Raw genomic sequence first — 23,702 nt, 5'->3', positions numbered from 1 at the left:
TAGAGGGAACAGTGCCAGTCACCCCTCAAGGGCAGTTCTCCTGTGTTCCCCTTCCTGCTGCCCCTGCCAAGCAGGCTGTGGGCACCGGGACCGCTGCCTCTTTGGTCTGTGGGTCATCTCACATCACCAGAGCCACCTGGCCCTGTGTCCATGTTGAACCAGACTGGGGACGCTGTGCAGCAGGAGGGAGCTTTGGGGGGGTGGGGGCCTGGCTGACACATGGCGATCCCCTGAGCTCTGTACTGTCTTGCTGAGTCCCTGCTGCAGGCACATCCGCAGTGCAGCCCCAGCTGCAAGGAGGCTGTGTCCTTTTCGGGTAGTGATCAATGGCTCCATGTCTAGTTGGCAGCCGGTATCAAGTGGAGTGCCCCAGGGGTCGGTCCTGGGGCCGGTTTTGTTCAATATCTTCATAAATGATCTGGAGGATGGTGTGGATTGCACTCTCAGCAAATTTGCGGATGATACTAAACTGGGAGGAGTGGTAGATATACTGGAGGGCAGGGATAGGATACAGAAGGACCTAGACAAATTGGAGGATTGGGCCAAAAGAAATCTGATGAGGTTCAATAAGGATAAGTGCAGGGTCCTGCACTTAGGATGGAAGAATCCAATGCACCGCTACAGACTAGGGACCGAATGGCTCGGCAGCAGTTCTGCGGAAAAGGACCAGGGGTGACAGTGGACGAGAAGCTGGATATGAGTCAGCAGTGTGCCCTTGTTGCCAAGAAGGTCAATGGCATTTTGGGATGTATAAGTAGGGGCATAGCGAGCAGATCGAGGGATGTGATCGTTCCCCTCTATTCGACATTGGTGAGGCCTCATCTGGAGTACTGTGTCCAGTTTTGGGCCCCACACTACAAGAAGGATGTGGATAAATTGGAGAGAGTCCAGCGAAGGGCAACAAAAATGATTAGGGGTCTAGAACACATGACTTATGAGGAGAGGCTGAGGGAGCTGGGATTGTTTAGCCTGCAGAAGAGAAGAATGAGGGGGGATTTGATAGCTGCTTTCAACTACCTGAAAGGGGGTTCCAAAGAGGATGGCTCTAGACTGTTCTCAATGGTAGCAGATGACAGAACGAGGAGTAATGGTCTCAAGTTGCAGTGGGGGAGGTTTAGATTGGATATTAGGAAAAACTTTTTCACTAAGAGGGTGGTGAAACACTGGAATGCGTTACCTAGGGAGGTGGTAGAATCTCCTTCCTTAGAAGTTTTTAAGGTCAGGCTTGACAAAGCCCTGGCTGGGATGATTTAACTGGGAATTGGTCCTGCTTCGAGCAGGGGGTTGGACTAGATGACCTTCTGGGGTCCCTTCCAACCCTGATATTCTATGATTCTATGATTTCCTGCTGTGTGGCCCTTGCCATCTGTGCCCTGGGCCTGGTGCCATGGTGACATGGATCCTCAGGCCCGGTGCTCTTGTACCACCCTAGAATGGTCCCTGAGAGGAACCCTTCAGTGTATCAGCCCCATTAGGGTCACACTCTCTTACTGGGCTAAGCCCTTGGCTTCACCACCTCCTGGGTCCGAACCTTGGAGCCTTCAGCGCTCCTGCCTCACACCATAAGCTCTCTGCAGCTGGATTGGTCATGGAGGGAGATTTACACACCCAAAGGGAGCAAGGCACCCCCAACTTTCTTAATCTGGAGTGACTCAGCCAGCGGTGTGAATGCAGGAGGGTTTAGTAGCTGTCTGGAACACAGCATAGAAAGTCCTTAGTAAACACAGAGAACAGAAAGTTACAGCAAAGTCCATCTGGGTCAGACCAGAGCCAGAGCCCTCTCCAACACCTCTTTAGTCCCAGGCCAGGAGCTTCTCCCCCTCCAGCAACCCACACTTAACACCACTGCCTGGCCCCTCCTCAGGCCTTTTGTCCTTGTTCCCAAGCAAATATTGTCACCTGGCCTCCTCCCAGCCCTTTGTACTCCAGCTGGTCTCACCCAGCTGGCTTCCTGCGGAGGGGTCTGCTGTCCATGGTTGTTAGTTGCTAGGTACCAAATGTCTGGGGCAATTGGAATGGTCATTGCCTTCTCAGCCCAGGCCCCAGGTAGCCACACCTGGATCTTTCCCCCCACCTAGTTAACCATACACACGTAGGGGAAACTGAGGCACACACAGTCATCCAAAATATTATGAAAAATTCCTACTCTGTCACACATGGGGACTGATGCATGGTGCCCTCCAGGCAGCCTGCCAGTTTGCCTGCGACCCCACCTCTTTGGCTCTGTCCATCATCACTGATATTCTCCTCTGGGAGAGACCTGGTGCATCTCCTACCTAGGAAGGGAGTGGACTTTCTGCCCCCACCCCCACTCCTTGCCCTGTCCCAGCCCTTGCTCTGCCCCTAGCCCTGCCCCTGCCCTAAACCTTGCAGTGCCCTATTCCTGCCCCAGTCATTGTCCTGCCCCTTGCCCTGATCCAGTCCTTAGAATCATAGAATATCAGGGTTGGAAGGGACCTCAGGAGGTCATCTAGTCCAACCCCCTGCTCAAAGGGGGACCAATCCCGAATATTTACCCCAGATCCCTAAATGGCCCCCTCAAGGCCACAACCCTGGGTTTAGCAGGCCAATGCTCAAACCACTGAGCTATCCCTCCCCCCCTTCCCAACCCTGCCCCAGTTCTTGCTCTGCCCTACCCCTTGCCCTGCCCCAGTTCTTGCACTGCCCTGCCCCACCCCTGCTGACCCATCTCATGGAGACAGTTCAGCAGCAGCACTCATGCTGGGTTCTCTAGGATGTCGAGGCCAATACCATGCGCCTGAAGGAGCACGGGAAGGTGGTGCTAGTGCTGGAGAAGAACCTGCAGGGCAGCGGCTGCAGCAACCAGTCACCGTCTGCGGGGAGCAGTAGGTACAGCGGCTTCTACCCCCGCGGCCAAAACCTTGCCAGGCCTGGGACCAGCAGCACCCCAGGGCCCGGGTGGCACTGAGACAGATTGGGTTGTTCCCAGGGAGACCTCACTGCGACCCCAGGCTGTCCCATGCAGCTCCCCACCCTCACCCCATCTCCTCCCTCTGATGGGGTCTGATGCAGCAGGGTGGGAAGCTGTTGCTTCTGCTTCCCTTGGCCTCCCAGGGTCTGTTGTGGGAGGCAGCTGCAATGTTTCAAAGGAGCCATGGTGCTTGCTGCAAAGGATGCTGGAACACATCTCAACTATGGGCCACAGCTTCCAGATTCGGAGCGTGTGTGGGGCAGGTAGAGGCATTTCTGTAGTTGGCCACCTGGTGGCTCTGCTGAGCCTGTGTGGGCTGTGGCTCGGCCATGTGTCTAGGGGATGAGGATTATGACCCTGCGGGAGTCTGACATGCGTGGGCGTGCTCTGTCCTCCAGGTACTCGGTGATGGCCGGGACCCCTGACAAGATCCTGGAGCATTTGCTGGAAGCCATGAGGCTGGATGCGACATTCTCAGACCCCCTGGGTATGTGTGGGCTGGCTGGGCCCCCGGATACACGCTCCCGCGGATACATGTGCACCAACACGCCCAGAGACACGCGTTCCCAGATACACAGGCGCAGGCATGCCTGTGCGCAGAGATACACATGTGCATGGACGTGAGCCTGGATACACACGCACACAGATACACACTCCTGGGCACATGCACATTCAGAGCTTCTCTGAGCTGGGACATGGTGCCAAGCTCCTGCAGCACTAAAGGGAAGTGCAGAGCAGAGACTGTCTGACATCCTCCACACAACGCCCACAGCTAGAGCCTTACAAATTCATGGTCCAGTTTGGTAAATTTCACGGTCATAGTATTTTTAAAAAATTGCATTCATGGTTTCAGATATTTAAATTTTAAATTTCAGTGTTGTATCAAAGCATGACTATGTATTTAAAAACACAAACATATAAAGCCCTTAAGTCTCCATTTCTCAAACTGGGGGTCCCGACCCAAAAGGGCAGCTGGAGAGCGGCGGCTGCTGGCTGGGCACACAGCTCTAAAGATAGAGCCACCATCAACAGCAGCGCAGAAGTGAGGGTGGCAACACCAGACCAGGCCACCCTCACTTCTGCGCTGCTGCTGGCGGTGGCGCTGCCGTCAGAGCTGGACAGCCGGAGAGCAACAGCTGCTCTCTGGCCATCCAGCTCCGAAGGCAACGCAGGGGGCTGGGATGGCTGGGGAGATGGTTGGAGCACAGGGGCTGGGATGGTTGCGGGCTTATAGGACATGGAGGCTGGGATGGTTTGAGGGAGCTGGGATGGTTGGGGGGTGGGAGTACAGGGGGCTGAGGTGGTTTGGGGGTGGGGGACTGGGATGGTTGAAGGGATGGTGGGAGCATGCTGGGCCCAGAGCCCCTGCCTGGGATTGCTGCTGGGCCCAGAACCAGTGGGTCCTGCCTGGGGCGAGAACCCTTTAACGCATGCTGGGCTGGTGTTTTTCAGATACCTTGATTGGGGATTTCCTGCTGACCTACAATGTGTTCATGCCGACCGCCCAGCTCTGCAGAGCCCTGCTGCACCAATATCCTTCTAGGGCTGCAGGGACCAGCACCTCGCAGGGCAGCCGGGGAGGGGGTGGGTCACAGGGGTTTTCTCCTGATCACAAAAGACAGAGAAACAGAGAGAATCTGTGAGGAGCCCTCCAGAGAACCGCTAGGGGGTCTGTAGCTCTGCAGTCTGTGTGTTCTTCACTTGGGCTCTGCTTTCTGAAGAGACAGGCCCATTATCAGGGCCCACTGGCCTGGCAGTGCCACCCCCTCCACACTTTCACAGGGAGACCCAGATCCTGGTTCATTTTGCTGGTCTCTCAGTCTATGTCTGCACTGCAAAGAGAGCATACACTGGTGCAACTGCATTGGTCTGAGCTCTCTCGTGCGGCCATAGTCTGCCCCCTCTGGCTCAGAGCACCTGTGGCCTGGGCCAGTCTGCACCAAGCTGCACGCTGCACAGGGGCCGTATGCAGAGAGCAAAGGCATCACAGCTGCCGAGCTACAGCCTAGACAGAGCTCCTTGCACATGGCGGGGGGGGGGTGTCTGGGATGTGGAATGGGGTGATTGTCAGCAAAAGGACAGTGCTGCTAAAGCTAGCAATGTGGGGGTCCTGGTCCCCACCACTGCCCATGCAGTGGGTCTGATCGCCTCTTGCTGTGCCTGAGGCACGGTCCCCACATGCCTGTGCTGTGGGGCTGATTGCTTCTGCTGGTCTCTGGGTGCACACTGCAGGGCTCGCCCTGCTCTGTGCAGTGGGGCCAATTGCCCCTGGGCATGCCCTGCAGACTTGCTGCCTGATCCCATTACTGCTCCCAGCACAAACTGACCTAGTGGCTTCCTTGACTGGCCCCCACTTTCCATGCGGAGCCATCAGAGGGCTCGGAGCAGGAGAAGGCTGTCTACTCCCTCAGCAAGCGGCAGAAGATCCTGAGGCTGGTCAGCCAGTGGGTGCTGCTCTATGGGCACCTGCTGCAGGCTGACCACAGTGCCATAACCCTGCTGCAGGTACTGCGGGGAGGGAGGAGCTAAGCAGCACGTCGAGGGAGTGTGGTGAACAGTGGGCTGAAGGGGGCTGACATCCAAGGGAATAATGAGGCTGGTCCTGGCCCTGGAGTTGCTGAGCTCTGTGCCTTGCCACCCGTGGCCACCGTTCCTTGCACGTGCCTTGCCAGTGGGGATGCAGCCCATGAGGACGCAATTCCGTAATCCAGCACCAGGGGTGCTACCCTAGGAAAGATAAACTGCCCCTGGCAACTGCACCCTGCATAGCAGGACTCCATCCTTTTTGCCTCAGGCACTCAACCTGCCACAAGTCATGCTGGCATTGCCAGGGGTGTCATGTGGGGGCATTGCTCCCCATGGAGCCAACCCCAAATACCACCCCCCCAGGGAGAGATTTCCAGGCCCCTGCGTAGGGTGACCTCAGGTGTCCCAGCACATGCTCTGGAATCACTGCCCTGTACGGTGCAGCTTGGCACTGACCAGCCAGAGCCCTTGTCCTGCAGAACCTCTCAGACTTTGTGAGCCGGGATCCTCGCCTGTGCAGCCTGCTCCGGGACCAGACACAGGATCGTCGGAGGAACAGAACGTGAGTCACCGCCCCGCCCCATCTCCTTAATCCCCTGAGGCCCCGTCCGTGCCTAGACAGCCATCTCTCACAGCAACTCAGCCGTAACCGGAGCCATGCCTGTGCCTCATGCGGGCCTGAGTCCTGGAGACGCTGCAGTGTAACCCGTGTGGCAGTGACTGGAGTGCTGGGTCCTAGTCTCAGGATGGATGCGCAGGTGTGTGGGGTTAGAGTGGGGGTGGGGAGTCAAGAGGTCTGCCTTCTACCCCAGCCCTGCTGCTAACTCGCGTGGCTGGGCCAGGCCTCTGTGCCTCAGAGGGAATGGACTTGGGAGGCTTAGGAATCTTGGACATGCCAGGAGGACACACTCTGTGGAGGAGGAAACTAGTCAGTATCATTCAGACCCTCTCCCCATCCAGGTATCTGGGCTTCCAGCTGAGAAGGAGGGGTTTAAACCTACAGGAAGCTCTGGGGGCTCAGTGCTCTGGTGGGGGAGCCCCAAGCTGAACTCCCCAAGTGAACTCGCGGCCGCCAGCTCTGCTCTGGGCGACGTGGTGCCCCCCAGGTGCTGTGACTGCAGGGAGCAGCGCGCTGATTCACGCCTGGGAGGTGCCAGCTCTAGGGCTCTCACCCGTGTGTGTTTCTCCTCTTTGCAGACTGGAGAACGGTGGCGGAAGCGCATCTCCACAGCCCAAGGTACCGACAGCCCAGCAGCGCCACGGGGCACCTGCTGCCCCTCTCCTAGGGGCATGATAGGTGGGCAGGGAGCCAAGCAAACGCCCCGAAAGGGAGTGGCCCTGACACAGGCTGAGGGCAATTGTGTGGTGCTTTGAGGGCCTGGCTCACCTGAGCTGCCCTGTGTGTCTCCATGGGAGTGCTGTCCCCTTGGACTGTGAGCATGGCAGACGCCAGTGTCTGCCATTCGGCACCCCATGCGGACTCTTCTTCGTTCCCCCATCCCAGGTTCGGAGCACAGTGAACTGGATCGCCAGCCTTGAGGATGCCACGCTGAATAACAGCTGTGCCATCGGGGCCCAGGACAAAGGTAGCAGCTCTGCGTCAGCCCCCTCACCCACACACACAGACAGGCTGCTTCCGCCCCCTCACCCACACACACAGACAGGCTGCTTCCGCCCCCTCACACATGTGCGTGCGCGCGCACGCACACACACACAGACTGTTTCCACCCCTTCTCACACATCACACAGAAGATTGCTTCTGCCCCCTCTCTCACACACACACGTACAGATTGCTTCCGCTCCCTCACACACACCACACAAGACTGCTTCTGACCCCTCACATGCACAGATTGCTTCTTCCCCTTCTCACTCACTCACACACACAGACTGCTTCTGCTCCCTCACACACACACACACCAGACTGAGTGCTTCTGCTCCCTCTCTCTCTCTCACACACACACACATGCACGCGCACCCACACACACAGAAACACACTGCTTCTGCCCCCTCACACATGCCACACACAAGACTGCTTCTGCCCTCTCTCTCTCTCTCACACACAGATTTCTTCTACCCCCTTACACACACACACCACACAAGACTGCTTCTGCCCCTTCACACACAATACACACACAGAGACTGCTTCCGCCCTCTCTCTCTCACGCGCACACACACACACACACACACTTCCCCCGTTTATAGGTTCCTCCAGCTTGCTGGAAAGATCTTTTGCTATGATGTGAGTCAAAAAGTGTCCATTGTTTACCTGCCCCCTTTGAGAAGGCTTCATTGTACACAGATAATGGTAACGTGGATTCTAGGGTTGCCAACTTTCTAATTTCAGAAAACCAAAGACCCATGCCCTGCCCTCTTCCCCGCGGCCCCACCCCCACTTACTCCATCCCCCCCCCATCTCCACTGCTCGCTCTCCCCCACCCTCACTCACTTTCACTTGGCTGGGGCAGGGGGTTGGGGTGTGGGAGGGCACTCCGGCTGGGGGTGTGGGCTCTGGGGATTAGGGGTTCAGGGTGCAGGAGGATGCTCCGGGCTAGGGCCAACCCGTTCGGAGTGTAGGAGGCAGGTGCAGACTCTGGGAAGGAGTTTGGGTGCGGGAGGGGATGCAGGGTGCAGGCTCCGAGAGGGAGTTTGGGTGTGTGAGGGGGCTCTGAGCTAGGGCAGGGGGTTGGGGCACGGGAGGGGTTCGGGGTGTGGGCTCTGGGCGACTCTGGCTGGTGCAGTTTGCAGGGGCTCCGGGAGGTGCTGATGTCAGGCGGCCCCTTAAATAGTAGCTGCACCAGCACTGCCCTAGCATTTCCTGGGCCTCAGAGGCTGCTCTGTCTACCATGAATCCTGGACACATGGCTCAGGGAGGACAAAAGTTTTTCCTGTTCTCTGGGGACAGGAGCTTCAACTTCAGCCCCATGCTTCCGCGCAGCCCATTCATCCCCGAGAGGAGACTGACCAGCCACAGCCCCTTACCTGCTGGCCGCATGATCCCAAGTGAGGCCGGCACAGCACCCCCGCGGGAGCAGGCTCCTGGGCCCGGGGCAGGTGGTGACGGCTCGCCCTGGCCCCCTCCCCTGCTGCTGGCTGCATAAAGCTCCTGGGAAGCCGGGGCAGCTCCTCCCTCCACTCTCGCCGGCCGGGAAGCAGAGGGCCAGGTAGGGAGGGGGCTGAAGGCACTTCCTAAAGGCCACAATGCCCGCTCCGCAGGGAACCCCCGGCCACCGTGGGGCCCACCGTGTCTGGGGTTAAGCCTGCCGGCCCCAGAGTGCAGCCGAATGCCTTTCCCAGCCTCTCTGCTGGGATCCACCCCCTGCCTACCGGGGCTTGCACAACCTTCGAGCTCCACAGAGAGAGCTGGTGCAGGCCCCCTCCTCATCCCCACCACCACCGATCAGACTTTTAACAGCCCAGTTGGCAGTACTGACCGGAGCTGCCAGGTCCCTTTTCGAATGGGCATTTTGGCTGAAAACCAGACGCCTGGCAACCCTAGTGGATTCCCCTTACTGAGCCATCAGCACTGTCTGGCTTCTCCATTGTTGTACCCAAAAGGCTGCTTGTGGGTGTTCCCAAACTCACAACATATTTCAGTAACACACACAGCAAAACTTCATAACTTTGCATACAATGATTGCACGTACAATCCATCAGGATATTAATGCTCAACAGATCAAGACTTTTAAAATAGTACCTCGCAAGGCAGACTTTTTACAAAACACATCATAATTATATCACCATGGTAGATATGGGGGTGCCAGGGTGTTGCTTTGGGGTAAAGAGTGTCACACCTCCCCTTAGACACAGTCACCCTGGGAGGTGTGTGGGGTGCAGACTCCCTGACATGGTGGCCCCCACACCCCAGAGCCCGGGCCCTGCTCGGAGCCCACAGGGACTTGCAGTCAGGGCTTGTGCTCTGGGACCCCAGACTGCCTCCCATGGAGTTCACAGCTCAAACCTGCCACCAAACCGGGCTCCCTGCCCAAGGAACCTGGGTGACTGCTGCCCTCAGCTGGCTGGGTCCTGGCCATAGGGGTCTCGCTAATGTGCCCCCTGCCTTCCATAGTGCCCTATGATGTCTACAGAGCGGACCACTCCTGCCTCACCATGGTGCTGCCAGTGAACGCCTCCGTGCGTGATGTGCTCCAGTCCCTCGCCCATCGGGAGGGCGGGCATGGTGAGCGCATGCTGGTCAAAGTCAACTCAGCAGGGGGTGAGTGAGCAGCGTGGCGTGGGCGGGGAGCTGGGAAGTGTGTTCTCCCCACTCCCCCCACCAGCTGCACTGGGGCAGCACGTTCCCCCCCCCCCAACCTCCCCTGCCAGCTGCACTGGGGCAGCACGTTCTCCCCACCAGCTGCGCTGGGGCAGCACGTCCCCCCCCAACCTCCCCTGCCAGCTGCACTGGGGCAGCATGTCTCCTCCTCCCCGCCAGCTGCACTGGGGCAGCACGTCCTCCTCCCTCCTCCCCACCAGCTGCACTGGGGCAGCACGTTCCCCCCCCCCCCAACCTCCCCTGCCAGCTGCACTGGGGCAGCACGTTCTCCCCACTCCCCCCCCCAGCTGCGCTGGGGCAGCACGTCCCCCCCAACCTCCCCTGCCAGCTGCACTGGGGCAGCACGTTCTCCCCACTCCCCCCCCCCAGCTGCGCTGGGGCAGCACGTCCCCCCCAACCTCCCCTGCCAGCTGCACTGGGGCAGCACGTCCTCCTCCCTCCTCCCCACCAGCTGCACTGGGGCAGCACGTCCTTGCCCTACCCCTGCCCACTGCACTGGGGCAGTGTGTCCTCCCGCCTCCCATTGCCTCCCCGCACCAGCTGCACTGGGGCAGGATGTCCTTGAAGCAGCTGGAGTGAAGAGGGGCAGTAATGAGGCTGGGGGCGTGGGATACATTCCTTTTAGGCAGTGGCTGCCTGACTGCTCCCCCATCCCCTCCCTGGGGTCTCCCAAGCATCTGGAGGCTTGTTCACCTGCACAACCCCTTTTCTGCAGCAGCGACACCTGACCCCTCTCCCCATGCTCACCCTGCGCTCTCTCGGGGAACGTGCCCGTCCCTGCTGGCTGGTGTGTGTGCAAACACCGCCGCCCGGTGGCTACTGCAGGAGTAGCTCTCCAACAGGCTCTCTCTCTGTCTGACAGATAAAGTGGGGCTGCAGATGGACACCATCAGCGTGTACACGTCCCTGGGTCTGAACGAGAGACTCTTTGTTGTGAATGTCCAGGAGCTGCACACCCTGGTGAGGGCTGGGCAGGGGGAGTGGGGTTCTAGGCTGGGGGCCAGGGGAGTCTTGTGCCCCTCTATTTGCCAAGGGCTGGAGACCCCATCCCACAAGCTCTGAGACTGGGGACAACTGGTCCAGCACACATGCCACCTGGGGGCTGCTGCCCGTTACCAGAGACAGGGAACTCAGAGCTGGGAACTGGTTGTTACAGGACATGGAGACCCCAGGCCCAGCACTGCAGCACACAGGCCCTGGGCAGCAGTGCCTCTGTCCAGGGACTGCCACAGTCTGCTCCCAGTGGCAGGAGCCGCACCTTGTCCTGTGGTGTGGATGGCTCGGGGTCTGGCCCCTGTGGCTGGTCTGCCTGGGCATTTGCTGTCACCTGAGATCTTCTACCAGCTCCCTGCTGAGCTGGGCAGGGCTCTGGCCCAGGGCTGCCTGGCTCACCAGCAGGCCATGCAGAGCATGCAGAACGAAGGAGATGGCGGCGTGTGACATTCTCTCTCCCCCTCTATCCAGACCCCTCATCCTGAGCAGTTGGGACCCACCGTTGGCTCCTCGGAGACCCTGGACCTCATCAGCTCCAAGGACTTGGCCAGTCAGCTGACAGATTATGACTGGAACCTCTTCAGCAGCGTCCACCAGGTAATGGGCAGTGTCTGGAGCAATAAGCCTGGGGTCAGAGCAGAGGGGCTGTGGGCCAGGCGCAGGGCTGGCTCTCAGGAGATGTGGGTCCACTCCCAGCCCCTGAGCTCTGGCCCTTGTGTTTTGAAGGTGGAGCTGATCTATTACATCTTTGGGCAGCAGACGTTTCCCAGCGCAACCACGGCGAACCTGGAGCGCGTCATGCGGCGCTTCAACGAGCTGCAGTACTGGATCGCCACCGAGCTCTGCCTCTGTGCGGAGCCGGGCAAGCGGGCCCAGCTGCTCAGGAAGTTCATTAAACTGGCTGCACAGTGAGTGACTTGCGGGCAGGGAACTCATCCTCCAGGAGTCCCAGCAGCACCCAAGCCCAGCCCTCTCCATAGAGGCAGCCTGGCGCTGGGCCCTGCTGTGCTAGCTGTGTCATGCAGGCCCAGTGGTGGCCCCTAGCCCCCGAATAACTGTATCTTCCATTTCAGCCTCAAGGAGCAGAAGAACCTGAATTCCTTCTTCGCAGTGATGTTTGGTCTGAGCAACACGTCCGTGAGTCGCCTCTCCAAGACCTGGGAGGTACAGACCAAGGCACAGGCCCTGCTGCCCCAGGTCACATCCAGCCTGGGAAAACTTCCCCCAGGCGCTGGGACCAACTCCAGTGGTAAATCAGCATCTCCCTGCTGGGCCCTGACAGGCAGAGGAGGAGCTTGTCCCAGGAAAGAGGCCATTTGGCATGTTCAGCTTGCCAGGCCATTGGGCTGAGATGTCAATCCAAGCCCTAGGACGTGGGAAATGATAGCATGGCCCTCAGCTCTTAACAGACTTGGTGGAGTTCATCACTGGGCGATGGACCGGAACCAGAGCCCCAGGCTCAGTTATACCAAGCGATGGGCCGGAACCAGAGCCCCAGGCTCAGTTATAAGGAGCCATGGATGGAACCAGAACCCCAGGCTCAGTGAATGCGAGTGTCCTGGCCAAAATCCAACTGCTGCTCACCCCGCTCAACTCCCTCCTATGTCGTCTCATTCAGATACAGACTCCTTTGCTTCCTTCCCTTTACCCTGTGTTCCATCCCAAAGGTGGCTGCAGCTCAGTGCTGGCTGAAACAATCCTTGTGTCTAGTTTCTGGGCCGGGGACTGCCTTCTTCACTCCCAGAACTCCCTCGGGAATGGAGGCAGTTCTGGGTGCCCAGGGCCTAGCTGTGGAGGGGCCGTGGGGGTCAGCCTCCATGCAGGCCCCAGCGTGGCAGAGGCTCTGAGATTTATGTTGTGATTTATGATGATCAGGGAGGAGACGTGGAACCTGTGTGAGGTTCAGGAGAGGGTCCTGGTGCAGGGGGCTGGAGGATCCCCCTAGGGTTCGGGGGACACTCTCACCTGCTCTGTCTCACACACAGAGGCTGCCGCATAAAACCAGGAAGCTGCACACGGCACTGGAGCGGATGCTGGTAAGTTTGGCTCCCTTTGTCAGCACCTTCACGTCCCCACACGATTCTTGCAGACAGCAGAGACACCCCCAGGCAGGTTCCCATAGCCCAGCCCACCCAGCTGTGGGAGCTAAGCCATGCTGGGCTGGGGCAGTACCTGGGGTAGGGGTCCTTTGGGAGAAGGAAGTGGTGCTGGTGATGCAGGAAGGGGAACCCCCTGTTAGAGAGCTTATTCCTTCACTATCCCACTTCCCTGGTCCTTCCCGCATGAACAGAGAGCAACAATACCCAAAGTCCGAAGGTGCAAACAATTTGATGTTTATTGGGGTGAACTTCCAGCAAGCTTAAATCCAAGTTTCTTTTTCCTTATTTTCAAATCCCAACTTACTTCCTGTTTACCCCTAATTTATATAGTAATATTCTTAGCTATACCTTAACCAATCATTCTACTGAAATTTAACTAACCAATCCTAACATATTGTAACATGATTAGCTAACTAATTATATCCCACCACCTTAATTAGTTTACAGCCAGCAAAATTAGTTATACAGCAGACAGAAACAATCACAGAACCAGACAGAGACCATGCCAATAAACAATAGCAAAGTGGGAACTATAATGACAAAACAATACAGAAGTGAGGATTTCACAACTACATCTATAAAGACATAAAGGTTTCCCAGCTGTGTCTATTGATAAGTGAGTTCTTACCAGACAGAAAACTATCAAACTAAATTTCCTTTTACATCTTCTAGGCTCTTCCCTTTCTCTGGAGGTGATAGGCATTATCAGGACAGGATTGTGTTCCTAACAGCCCGATAGCACCTTCTTTCAATGTGACTAGTTTGGAATGTGAGGAGGTGACTGGTCGCTTCCCAGCTTATGGCTGCCTCTGTTGCTTAGCCAAAGGCCTTAGCCTAAGAACAGGCCTCAGACTGTCCCCGCAAGAGAAGGACCTTACACTGGCAGACAGTGATTTTGATTCTTTCTTTTATACCTCTAACTAGCCAAGTGATAAGAATACACCTAAATTCTTAAAATACAGGCCTCTGCAGACAGGCCTGAATATCTATCTCCTAATACCCTCACTTTCCGTGCTGCATGCAGCCCCCATGCAGTGCTAGAGGCTCTGGCTCCATCTCGGGCTCTGGCTCCATGGTGTCAGAGCACTGCAGGAGGAGCTGTGCTAAGCCCCCTGGTCACGAGCAATCCCAGGTACTCTGGGTATGAGCTGGGGTGCTGGCCCCAGCGTCATCTGGGTGAGGACTTTCTGCCTCCCTACATCCCCCGCAGCATCCCCTGCCCTTCCAGCCCAGAGCTACTGCTAAATAGCTGCTGTGCTCCACCCCAGCGGTGGCGAGGTGACCCTCCAACTGGGGGCTCCCTCAGGCTGCGTGGGGCTGCACTGGCCTGGGGAGTCACAGGCTGCTTGTGGCCAGGGGAGCTGAGCTCTTGCCTGCTGGGGGCCTTGCCTGCAGCCATGGCCTTGTGAAGCCACCGCCCTGGAGCCAGGAAATGGCTCCTGCTCTGAAATCCTCTTCTCTTTCCAGGACCCCTCCTGGAATCACAGAGTCTACAGACTGGCCATCGCCAAACTGACCCCACCCATCATCCCCTTCGTGCCCCTCCTTCTCAAAGGTACAGGAACAGCTCAGAACTTTCAGCCTGGGAGGGCGAAGGAGGGGGAACTGCGAGAGCTGGGCAGTAACTCTGTTTCCAGAAGTGATCCCCTCCTACAGTGGGTTTGCAGGGACCCCACCCCAGCACCGGGTCCCCTTCTTACCAGGGAGACCAGTTCCCCTGGGCACTAGCGCCCCAGAGAGGGCAGGCAGTGGGGTACTCCTGGGTCCAGGCACATGCCCTGGAGAAGCTCAGGAGACTCCTCACTTGGCAGGGCAGTATGGCTACTGAAGGGGACAGCGTTGCACTGCCTCACAGTGACACAGAGCACATTCTGCAGGATGAGGGCTCCATCCTGTGGGGCTGGGGGACCAGGGCTCCATCTCACAGGGCAGGGGGACCGGGGCTCCATCCCACAGGGTGGAGGGACTGAGGAATTCAATTGTATGCAGTTAGCTCCAGCCCCCAAGCCTCCAGAGGACACTGGATTTGGCTACTGTCGGGCTGCTCCTTGGGGACGTTCTGAATCCACACCTCCATTAGCAATCATGGGGTGGGGGGAGGTGGGGGAGTCCCTGCGGGAGCCCTGCCCTGCTGGACGGAGGAGCATTGGTGGGATGGGCGAAACACAGGTTCAGTGGCAGCAGCCTCCCCGCTGCAGAGAACCCCCATCTCTGTTGATGGTCTGAGGCATTAGCTGGCCCCTGTGGAAGGAGGCTGAGCCGCGGGGCTGGGCACTGACTTTGAGGCTTCCCCTTGCAGACATGACCTTCATCCATGAGGGCAACCGCACGCTGGCAGAGAACCTCATCAACTTTGAGAAGATGGTGAGCCAGGCCGAGCCTGTCACCCCCCTGGCGGCTGGGCGGGTCTGGCGAAGTGAAGCACGGCACAGACACTAATGCTCATGAGCTCCATTTTTCCAGGGAGGCAGCTGCAGCGCAGTGAGAACCCAGGTGTTCTGGCTCCTGGCCTCATGCTCTGACTGGCCTGTGGTCGGCTGACCACAGTGCTGAGAGGTTTTAGAGTAACCACCGTGTTAGTCTGTATTTGCAAAAAGAAAAGGAGTACTTGTGGCACCTTAGAGACTAACCAATTGGTACCTGGTACCAATTAGTCTCTAAGGTGCCACAAGTACTCCTTTTCTTTTCACAGTGCTGAGAGTGCCTGTGAGCCCGGGCCGGATGGGGCTGGCTGGGGCCACTCCCAGCCCACAGGCTCCTCCGCCCCACGGCAGCGCCCCAGCAGGGCATGGCTGGCCCCACCTGCCCATCCTGCAACGCTACCCCAGCTGAGCAGAGGGGATGCCCCGCCATGGTGCCCCATCCCTGGGCCCATGGGATTGTGGCTGCTCCGCACGTTTTGCCCCTGTTGCCCATGGCACTTTGCTGGGGTTGCCTGGATGAGGGACAGGCCGTTGGCAGAGGGTATGTGCTGGACGAGGCAGCTGTGCCCCACACCCCTCACAGGCACTTGGCTAGTGATCAATGGCTCCATGTCCAGTTGGCAGCCAGTATCAAGCAGAGTGCCCCAAGGGTCGGTCCTGGGGCCGGTTTTGTTCAATATCTTCATAAATGATCTGGAGGATGGTGTGGATTGCACTCAGCAAATTTGCGGATGATACTAAACTAGGAGGAGTGGTAGATATGCTGGAGGGCAGGGATAGGATACAGAGGGACCTAGACAAATTGGAAGATTGGGCCAAAAGAAATCTGATGAGGTTCAACAAGGATAAGTGCAGGGTCCTGCACTTAGGACGGAAGAACGCAATGCACCGTTACAGACTAGGGACCAAATGGCTAGGCAGCAGTTCTGCGGAAAAGGACCTAGGGGTGACAGTGGACGAGAAGCTGGGTATGAGTCAGCAGTGTGCCCTTGTTGCCAAGAAAGCCAATGGCATTTTGGGTTGTATAAGTAGGGGCATAGCCAGCAGATCGAGGGATGTGATCATTCCCCTCTATTCGACATTGGTGAGGCCTCATCTGGAGTACTGTGTCCAGTTTTGGGCCCCACACTACAAGAAGGATTTGGATAAATTGGAGAGAGTCCAGCGAAGGGCAACAAAAATGATTAGGGGTCTGGAACACATGACTTATGAGGAGAGGCTGAGGGAACTGGGATTGTTTAGTCTGCAGAAGAGAAGAATGAGGGGGGATTTAATAGCTGCTTTTAACTACCTGAGAGGTGGTTCCAAAGAGGATGGTTCTAGACTACTCTCAATGGTAGAAGAGGACAGGACAAAGAGTAATGGTCTCAAGTTGCAGTGGGGGAGGTTTAGGTTGGATATTAGGAAAAACTTTTTCACTAGGAGGGTGGTGAAACACTGGAATGGGTTACCTAGGGAGGTGGTAGAATCTCCTTCCTTAGTAGTTTTTAAGGTCAGGCTTGACAAAGCCCTGGCTGGTATGATTTAATTGGGGATCGGTCCTGCTTTGAGCAGGGGGTTGGACTAGATGACCTTCTGGGGTCCCTTCTAACCCTGATATTCTATGATTCTATGATTTTTTGATTCCGAAGGAGTGGGAGGGGGAAGAGCTTTCCTTGGCCTGGGAGGGAGATGGTGTGTGCGCCGGGCCACGCTCCCTGGCCAGTGAGTAACCCTGTGCCTTGCTTGCAGCGAATGATGGCCAAGGCCGTACGTATCATCCACCACTGCCAGAGCCACACGTATGGTGAGTGCGTGCCAGGGCCTGTGAGCAGGGCCAGCACCCAGCCCTGGGGAAGGTCACCCTCCAGCCAGCATCACACAGACAGCGTGTCGGGGCATGGGGGCCGTGGCAGGTAGCACCTCCTGTGGGTCGAGTTCTGGCTCCTGTGGGAGCAGGCACTTTGCCATCCACCCCCAGCACGGGGGTGCGCCCTTCAGGGTTACAGCCTAGACAGGGCTCAGGGCAGCCAGGGTGGGGGTCCTACAGAAATAGCCCAGTAGGCACTGCCGGTAGAGTGGGATTTAGGAGGAGAGGGTTCCTGGGGCATGTAGGGGGGCAGGGAGGGCACTGTACAGGGGACCTGGGGGGCATTGGAGAAGGAAGCCAGAGGGTGGTGGGAGACAAGGAGGGGGAGTGCCCAGAGCTGTTAGGTACCTTGCCACCACCTGTCCTAGTGTAGGAAGCCACGTCTGTGCCTGCCAGGCTCAGCTCCCTGGCTCCACCAGCCACAGGCAGCACAAGCATGACCCCCTCCGCCCACACAGGCCTCGCTGTCCCCCTGCAGGTTAGTGACAGACATGCTCCAACCCCCCAGTCCTCCAAGTGTTCCCGGGGCTGCCTGGGGCCCACAGGACACTCCCAGAACTGCCCCCCAGCTTACCCGTTTCACCCCAGGGGCATCGCTCGACTCAGCTCACAGCGCTTAGATTGCTTGTAGTACAAACAAGTCAGAGTTAAATTAACGAAGATCAGAGAAGGCAGTGGAATTAATGGAAACAAAGGGTTATGTATAAAATAACTAAAATGGCATTCTCCTGCCTCCTGAAGGTTAGCTTACCCAAAGTTTAACAGGGATCCTCCATTCATAGGACAGGCTTGCTGGCAGCTTCCCCCTGGGGGACCTCTGCATCCCCAGATATTGTTCCAACCATCTATTTTCTTCACTTGTAAACAGGGTACCCCCTCCCTGCTGCTTGTGTTTCTGAACTAGAATCTCCCCTGGAGACTTTGCAAGCATTTGATTAGCATTTTGCTTGGATTGTAAGTAGGCGTCCATTGTGACGTGTACAGTGGTCACTTTACATACAGCCAGACAGGCGTCTCCTGCCTGACAGAAACATACCATCTTCTGGGCCATATAGACACACAGCTCCTGGCATAGGACCTGCACATACATTCTTCACTGATTGCAATGATCAATGTGACACAGGCTTTCAGTAGGGCCTCACATGACACCTTATGCAGAGATCAGACAGGGGAGCTCTGTAACCTTCTGTGTCCTCTGCCAGTTGGGTCACAGATATGTAGGAAATGCATTGGGGCAGGAGGGCAGAGGTTGGGGGGCAGGGGAGAAGGGGGCCCATGTGGGCAGGAGAGCAGAGGTTGGGGGAGGGGGTGTAGGAAAGCAGGGGGCCCATAGGATAGGAGGGCAGAGGTTGGGGGAGGGGAGTGTAGGGAAGCAGGGGGCCCATGGGGGCAGGAGGGCAGAGGTTGGGGGAGGGTGTGTGTGGAGGATCAGGGGCCCCATGCAGGAAGGAGGGCAGAAGTTGGGGGAGGGGGATGCAGGGGGCCCATGGGGGCAGGAGGGCAGAGGTTGGGGGAGGGGGGTGTAGGGGAGTAGGGGCCCCATGGGGGCAGAAGGGCAGAGGTTCAGGGAGGGGGGTGTAGGAAAGCAGGGGGCCTGTGGGGGCAGGAAGCACATGCTGTGAGTGCCTAACGTCCTGTTCTGTTCTCCCCTCCTAGGTCCCATCTCCCCCCTGCGGAGTCGTCCCCCGCAGCTGCTGGAGGACCCCCAGGCCCTGCGGATCTCCACCTGTACGGAGCCCCACTCTCCTTACCCCTCAGGAAGCCAGGCTGCTTGGAGGGATGAGTAGGAGCACAGGGGGAGGGGGGAAGGGGGGGAAGGAAGGGAAGAGGCTAGGCCAGTGCTGTCCCTTCCCCATTCATGACCTGTCCTACAGCTCCACTGCCTGGTCCAGCTGTACCCACTGTGGCGTCTCTGCCAGCACCAGCCAAGCCAGAGGCCTCGTGTGGGCATGCCCTGCCCTCTGGCTGTCCCCTAGTGGGGCTCCCACCTCACACCTGTGCTAGCAAGAGCACGTCAGGTCTGGGGAGTGAGTGTATGCAGGGGCCTGCCCACAGCCCACCCACAGCAGTTGGGGGGAGATTCTAGGGTGCTCCTGCCTCTAGCCATAGCTGGGGAACATGGCCAGCTGGTTGCGTTCTGTCCAGCCCACCCTTGTCCCCTCCAGTCAGGCACCGCCCCGCCCAAATTTTCCATTCATGTTCCCGCCCCCCGCCCATTGTCCCTGCACTAATGACCCAGGGATCTTCCTGCAGCATCAGTCAAAGGCTGGCTTCCCTGTACCAGCAGGAGCTGTGTCTGCCACTGTGCCATGGCACGGCACCCCAGTGCTGAGTCATGGCACCATTGCACTTATTCTCGGTGCTCCCTTGGACAAGGGGAGAGCAGTGCCCCCAATCACAGCTGGCAGCTCGCCCTTCAGCACCTGCTCACAGAGCACCTGCCCTCCTGCTCGGGAAATGACCCCTCTCTGCTTGCCCAGGAGCAGCCCCACTCCATACTCTGATCCCAGGGTGAAAGGGTTGGAGTAAAAAAGGATGCCAGTCCTGCCTGGTGGGCATGAGCCACATGCCTCCAGGGCGGCTCGGGGGGGCATAGCCCGAGGCTGCCTCCCCTCCTGTTCTGAGGGCCCAGCCCCTGTGCACGTAGTGCCCTGTTCTGCTTGACTGCGATTCCGCTGGCTTCTTGACTGCAGCCTAATTTCCCACTTACCCACCTGACACAGCCCCAGGAGGGACAGAAGTGGCTGCTGGAGCCTGGCAGTCATTCAGCCTCCCAGTCCCCTCCTGCACTCGCTCCTCTCCTTGCTGGGTTCGGATGGGTTAAGCATGGGCCAGGTAAGCAGGTGCTGCTTCTGTCACTAACTCGCCCTGGGACCTTGGGACTGTCCTGGCATCAGTCTGTCAGGTGGGAATCAAACACAAGATCTCCTGGCTCCCAGTCCTGTGCACATTCCAGCCTAGCAGGTACAGAGGCTGCACTGCCCCTGCCTTTCCCACTGGTCACTTGTGGGAATGCGCCTGCAGACCTGGCTTTGAATTCCCTCCTTGCACAGCCCAGCAGAATCTGCTCTGTTGGAGCAGAATCCAACAGAGCCAGGCATGAGCTGGACTGCCAGCTGTCGCTGCCCTTATCCAGCACTGGGCTAACACTGCAGCCTTGGGGCTCAGTGTCAAGCTGTGGGGCAGTGAGGGAACAGCTGCCTGTGCTGAGCTGTGGGCTTTTGCCAAGAATGTCACTCTGATCTGGGGCTGTTTCCTTGCAGGCTCTGAGCAGTCCCTGAGTGGGCGGAGTCCTGCCCCCACCCAGGCCTACCTCCAGCACCTGAAAGTGATCGACAACCAGAAGGAGCTATCACGGCTTTCCCGGGACCTCGAGTCCTGATGCTTGGGGCCAGGCTAGACCCTCCAAAGGGAAAACTCCTCAGCCCACCATCAGCACAGTGCCCCTGCCTGTCTGCAACTGGGCCATTGTGCATGCCCTCCACCTCCTGCGTGGTGCAAGGGCTGGCCATGCATTCCGACTGTCCCCGCTGCAGAGGGACTCCACTGCAGCCTATCTGCCAGACCGCCTGCCCAGCCAGGACTGGGGACCACTTGGTCTGCACCGTTCCTCTCAGACTTGGAGCCAGCTGGCTAGAGCCTGGAGCAGTAATGGGCCAGCCCCAATGATGGCTTCTGCTATGAAGAGAGACAGGGAGGGGCAGGACCAGGGGAAGAAGGGCTGGACACTCTGGCTTTATCCACCGCCGTCAATAGAAGTATTTTTTGTACACAGGGATGTTTTCCTTCCTGGTCCTGCAGCAGCATCTTCAGCATGGAACTTCCAGCAAGGGGGAGGAGGGAATGCGGCTTCTCTGCTCAAGAGCCTCCTGCACCCCCAGCACCATTGCGGAAGGGGACAGCCCCCAGGCACATCAGAGCCTGGGCCCTAGCTACAGTGCCCATTGCTGGACCTGTCTGGGTGAGGCTGGGGTGGGTTAAATTGTGCCAGCCAGAGTACCAGAGCCCTCCTGTAGGCAAGGCAGCAGGCACTCCGGCCCTGGCTAAACTGGAAGAGGTAGAATACCTTCAGGCCCAGGCTTCTCAGGCCTAACTTAGCCCATGCTGGAGAACGACTCTAATTGCAAGTGTAGACATGGGGGTAAAAGCTGTGCCCACTGGTAACTAGCAAGTGGTGGGTTCAGAAGAGGGCCCATTGGAAGCAGGAGCCGGAGAGCCTGTGCTGACTGCTCCGTATGGGGTGGCGGCTGGTGCTCCACTGCCAAGATGGATTGAAACTTCATTCGAGTTCCAAGAGCGGGGAATAAAAAGGCCCCTCCCCAGCTGCTGCAGAGAGAAGAGGCAGGATTTCTGGGCACACAGCTCACTGCCGGCCAGGGTGGGCCCCAGGCATGGTGCTCCCACCCAGCAGTGTGGCTCAGTGGGGCACAAGGGTGCAAAGTTCTGGGGGCCCAGTGCTGAGGGGGCTGGCCAAGGGCACCCATGTGAGCTGCCTGGGGGTCAAGGCCTCAGCCAAATGTTCAGTCACCTCCTTAAGTTAGTACCTGACAGGTGGCTCAGCCCAAAGGCTCTGGGAAGCCCCAGAGAGCAGGAGGGGAAAGAGGAATCCAGCGGCACCAGCCCCGGAACCAGCACCTCCATGAGATAAGTTGAATGCCTCCCTCTCCCCCAGGCGTCACTGGGCACGTGCTTACACCACTCCCTCCCAACACTGCCTGTACTGGGGGCAGCATGTAGGACACAGGGCATCCTGCTGGGTAGCTGGACTCTGCAGCCAAACACGCTCTGGGGAAGGGACACCAGGAGGTGTCCCGTGCACCTGCTGCAGGGGGAACGGTCCTTGGCTTATAATTCCTGCCTCAGCTCTGTTGCCCTGCAGCTCCTGGCATATAGGCAGCAGGCTGCCTACAGCTGACATGGTCCTCACTGGCTGTGTGAGCTCAAGGCTCCCAGCTGGGAGCAAGGCCCTGGGCCACCTAGCTCAGCAGCCTGAAGGCTCAGGGAGAGCCTGTCTCTCTGAATGACCTAGTCCACCCCTGGGTCCAGGCCAGTTGGCTGGGACTTAGACGTTGCCAGAGGGGAGGTTTGTCCTTCAGCTCTGCTGGTGATAGGAGCAGGGTGGAGTTAAGGCCCAGGCATCCTGCAGCAAGCAGGACCTGAGCTCAGCAACAGAGTGAGAATGGGGCAGCAGCTGCTGTGAGGCTCTTACAGGTGAGCAGAACTGGGCTTAGGGCAGCAGCAGGCTGGGAGCAGGTGAGGAGTTACTCTGACCTGGGCACACATTAAAGCCTGCTGGTGACAGTTTGAGGGGGACACGAGGGGCTGGCCATTTAAAAATATTTATTAAAAACCAGCCAAGCTGTACCACCTGGTGGCCTGTGCTAGCCAGCCACTGTCACAAGCTTCAGGGACCCCACGAACAGCTACAGAGACAGTACTGGGCTGCAGGGGAGAGTGCGGGAAGGGCACCAGGCTGGGTGAGCTGTGACAATGATGCATTTCATAGGCACTTCCACCTTCCCAGCCTGGTAAAAGCCAGCTCCCCTCCCCTCCAGTACAGACTCTGAGAAACAGTCCCCTTTCCCCATCCAGAGCAAGTGACACCCAAGCTCAGTCTCCCTGCAGAGGTGTGAACCTCCCCTAACTGATCCCAATGAGCGGCCTCTCTTCCCAGTTCTGCCACAGGGTCCTTCTGTTTGCACGGTACTCTAGGCTTAGCCCCAGCGCTGCCGTGGTACAGGAGACCGGCTTGTCGGCCCCAGCTGCACCGTGTCTCCCCGACCATCCTCAGGCAGCGCTGGCATTGCCAGCTGTCCCCCAGCACACTCTCAGCCTGCTCCATCTAAGCCTCTGGGATCTCCTGGGAGCTGCTGGAGTGCAGCCACCTTTGGGGAGCCAGTGCTCTTGGGGCTCTTCCCCAGGGGCAGTGTGATTCCCTCAAGCCTTGAACCTGTCCTAGGTGGCTCATGGCACGTGGTCTCCTGCTCCTCTTCAGGCCAGGATCGCCCACAGATGGACTCACTTCTCAGGGAGATAAACCAGCCCTTGGCTGGAGCAGGGTGGCTGCGTCAGGGAGAAGCATCAGGGACTGGGCACTGGGATAGTTGGTGTCCACGCTCAGCCCAGGGCAAGTGCCCAGCACAGGCAAGTGCCCCCTGGGAGCTGCCTAGAAGGTGGTCCCAAGATGCTGGTCATGGGGGATGAGCTCCAGGATGGCAGCATGCTCCCAACCCCGAGGTCAGTACAGCACCTTGGCTGCATGGCCAGCACAGAGCCCCTTGAGTGGCTTGACACGATGGGAGACCCCAGAGCGGGCTAGTCTGCAGGAACCAGCCAACCATCCACATCCACGCTGCTCCTCCAGGAGGAGCAGAGCTTGCCCTGCAGAAGGAACTGAGAGTGGTCAGGCTCCTCCACTGGCCCTAGGGCCCTGCCCAGTGCAGAGCTGCCCTCGTAGCGCAGCCCCCTCCTCACGCTGCCCCGCCATTTGCTCAGTCCCTGCGCTCAGTCCCTGGCTCAGGGCCCCTGCTCCAGGGAGAGCCAGCTCACCCACGCAGACCGGTGGGACAGCTTGCGAGGTGTCTGACTGAAGCCATAGGCTGGTGGG

The 23,702-nt window shown here is 58.3% G+C and overlaps 1 protein-coding gene across 1 annotated transcript in view; it reads left to right on the top strand.

The window, feature by feature from the left end:
• The window catches only part of RAPGEF3 (Rap guanine nucleotide exchange factor 3), an 86,446-nt gene extending 65,069 nt beyond the window's left edge, over positions 1-21,377 (top strand). Inside the window, exons 11-28 of the mRNA XM_084610801.1 lie at positions 2,735-2,850; positions 3,331-3,419; positions 4,385-4,463; positions 5,287-5,437; positions 5,938-6,020; positions 6,656-6,695; positions 6,963-7,044; positions 9,525-9,671; positions 10,594-10,691; positions 11,196-11,321; positions 11,451-11,632; positions 11,798-11,888; positions 12,710-12,760; positions 14,291-14,378; positions 15,123-15,187; positions 16,978-17,032; positions 18,752-18,823; positions 20,359-21,377. Coding sequence (XP_084466927.1) covers positions 2,735-2,850; positions 3,331-3,419; positions 4,385-4,463; positions 5,287-5,437; positions 5,938-6,020; positions 6,656-6,695; positions 6,963-7,044; positions 9,525-9,671; positions 10,594-10,691; positions 11,196-11,321; positions 11,451-11,632; positions 11,798-11,888; positions 12,710-12,760; positions 14,291-14,378; positions 15,123-15,187; positions 16,978-17,032; positions 18,752-18,823; positions 20,359-20,477 — 1,734 coding nt within the window. The 3' untranslated portion in view covers positions 20,478-21,377. The remainder of the gene's footprint in view (positions 1-2,734; positions 2,851-3,330; positions 3,420-4,384; positions 4,464-5,286; positions 5,438-5,937; positions 6,021-6,655; positions 6,696-6,962; positions 7,045-9,524; positions 9,672-10,593; positions 10,692-11,195; positions 11,322-11,450; positions 11,633-11,797; positions 11,889-12,709; positions 12,761-14,290; positions 14,379-15,122; positions 15,188-16,977; positions 17,033-18,751; positions 18,824-20,358) is intronic.
• Positions 21,378-23,702: the final 2,325 nt, after the last annotated feature.

Source organism: Lepidochelys olivacea (genome assembly GCF_965140295.1).
Source record: "Lepidochelys olivacea isolate rLepOli2 genome assembly, chromosome: 20".
Classification (NCBI taxonomy): domain Eukaryota; kingdom Metazoa; phylum Chordata; order Testudines; family Cheloniidae; genus Lepidochelys; species Lepidochelys olivacea.
This window is presented reverse-complemented; position numbering and strand designations above follow the sequence as displayed.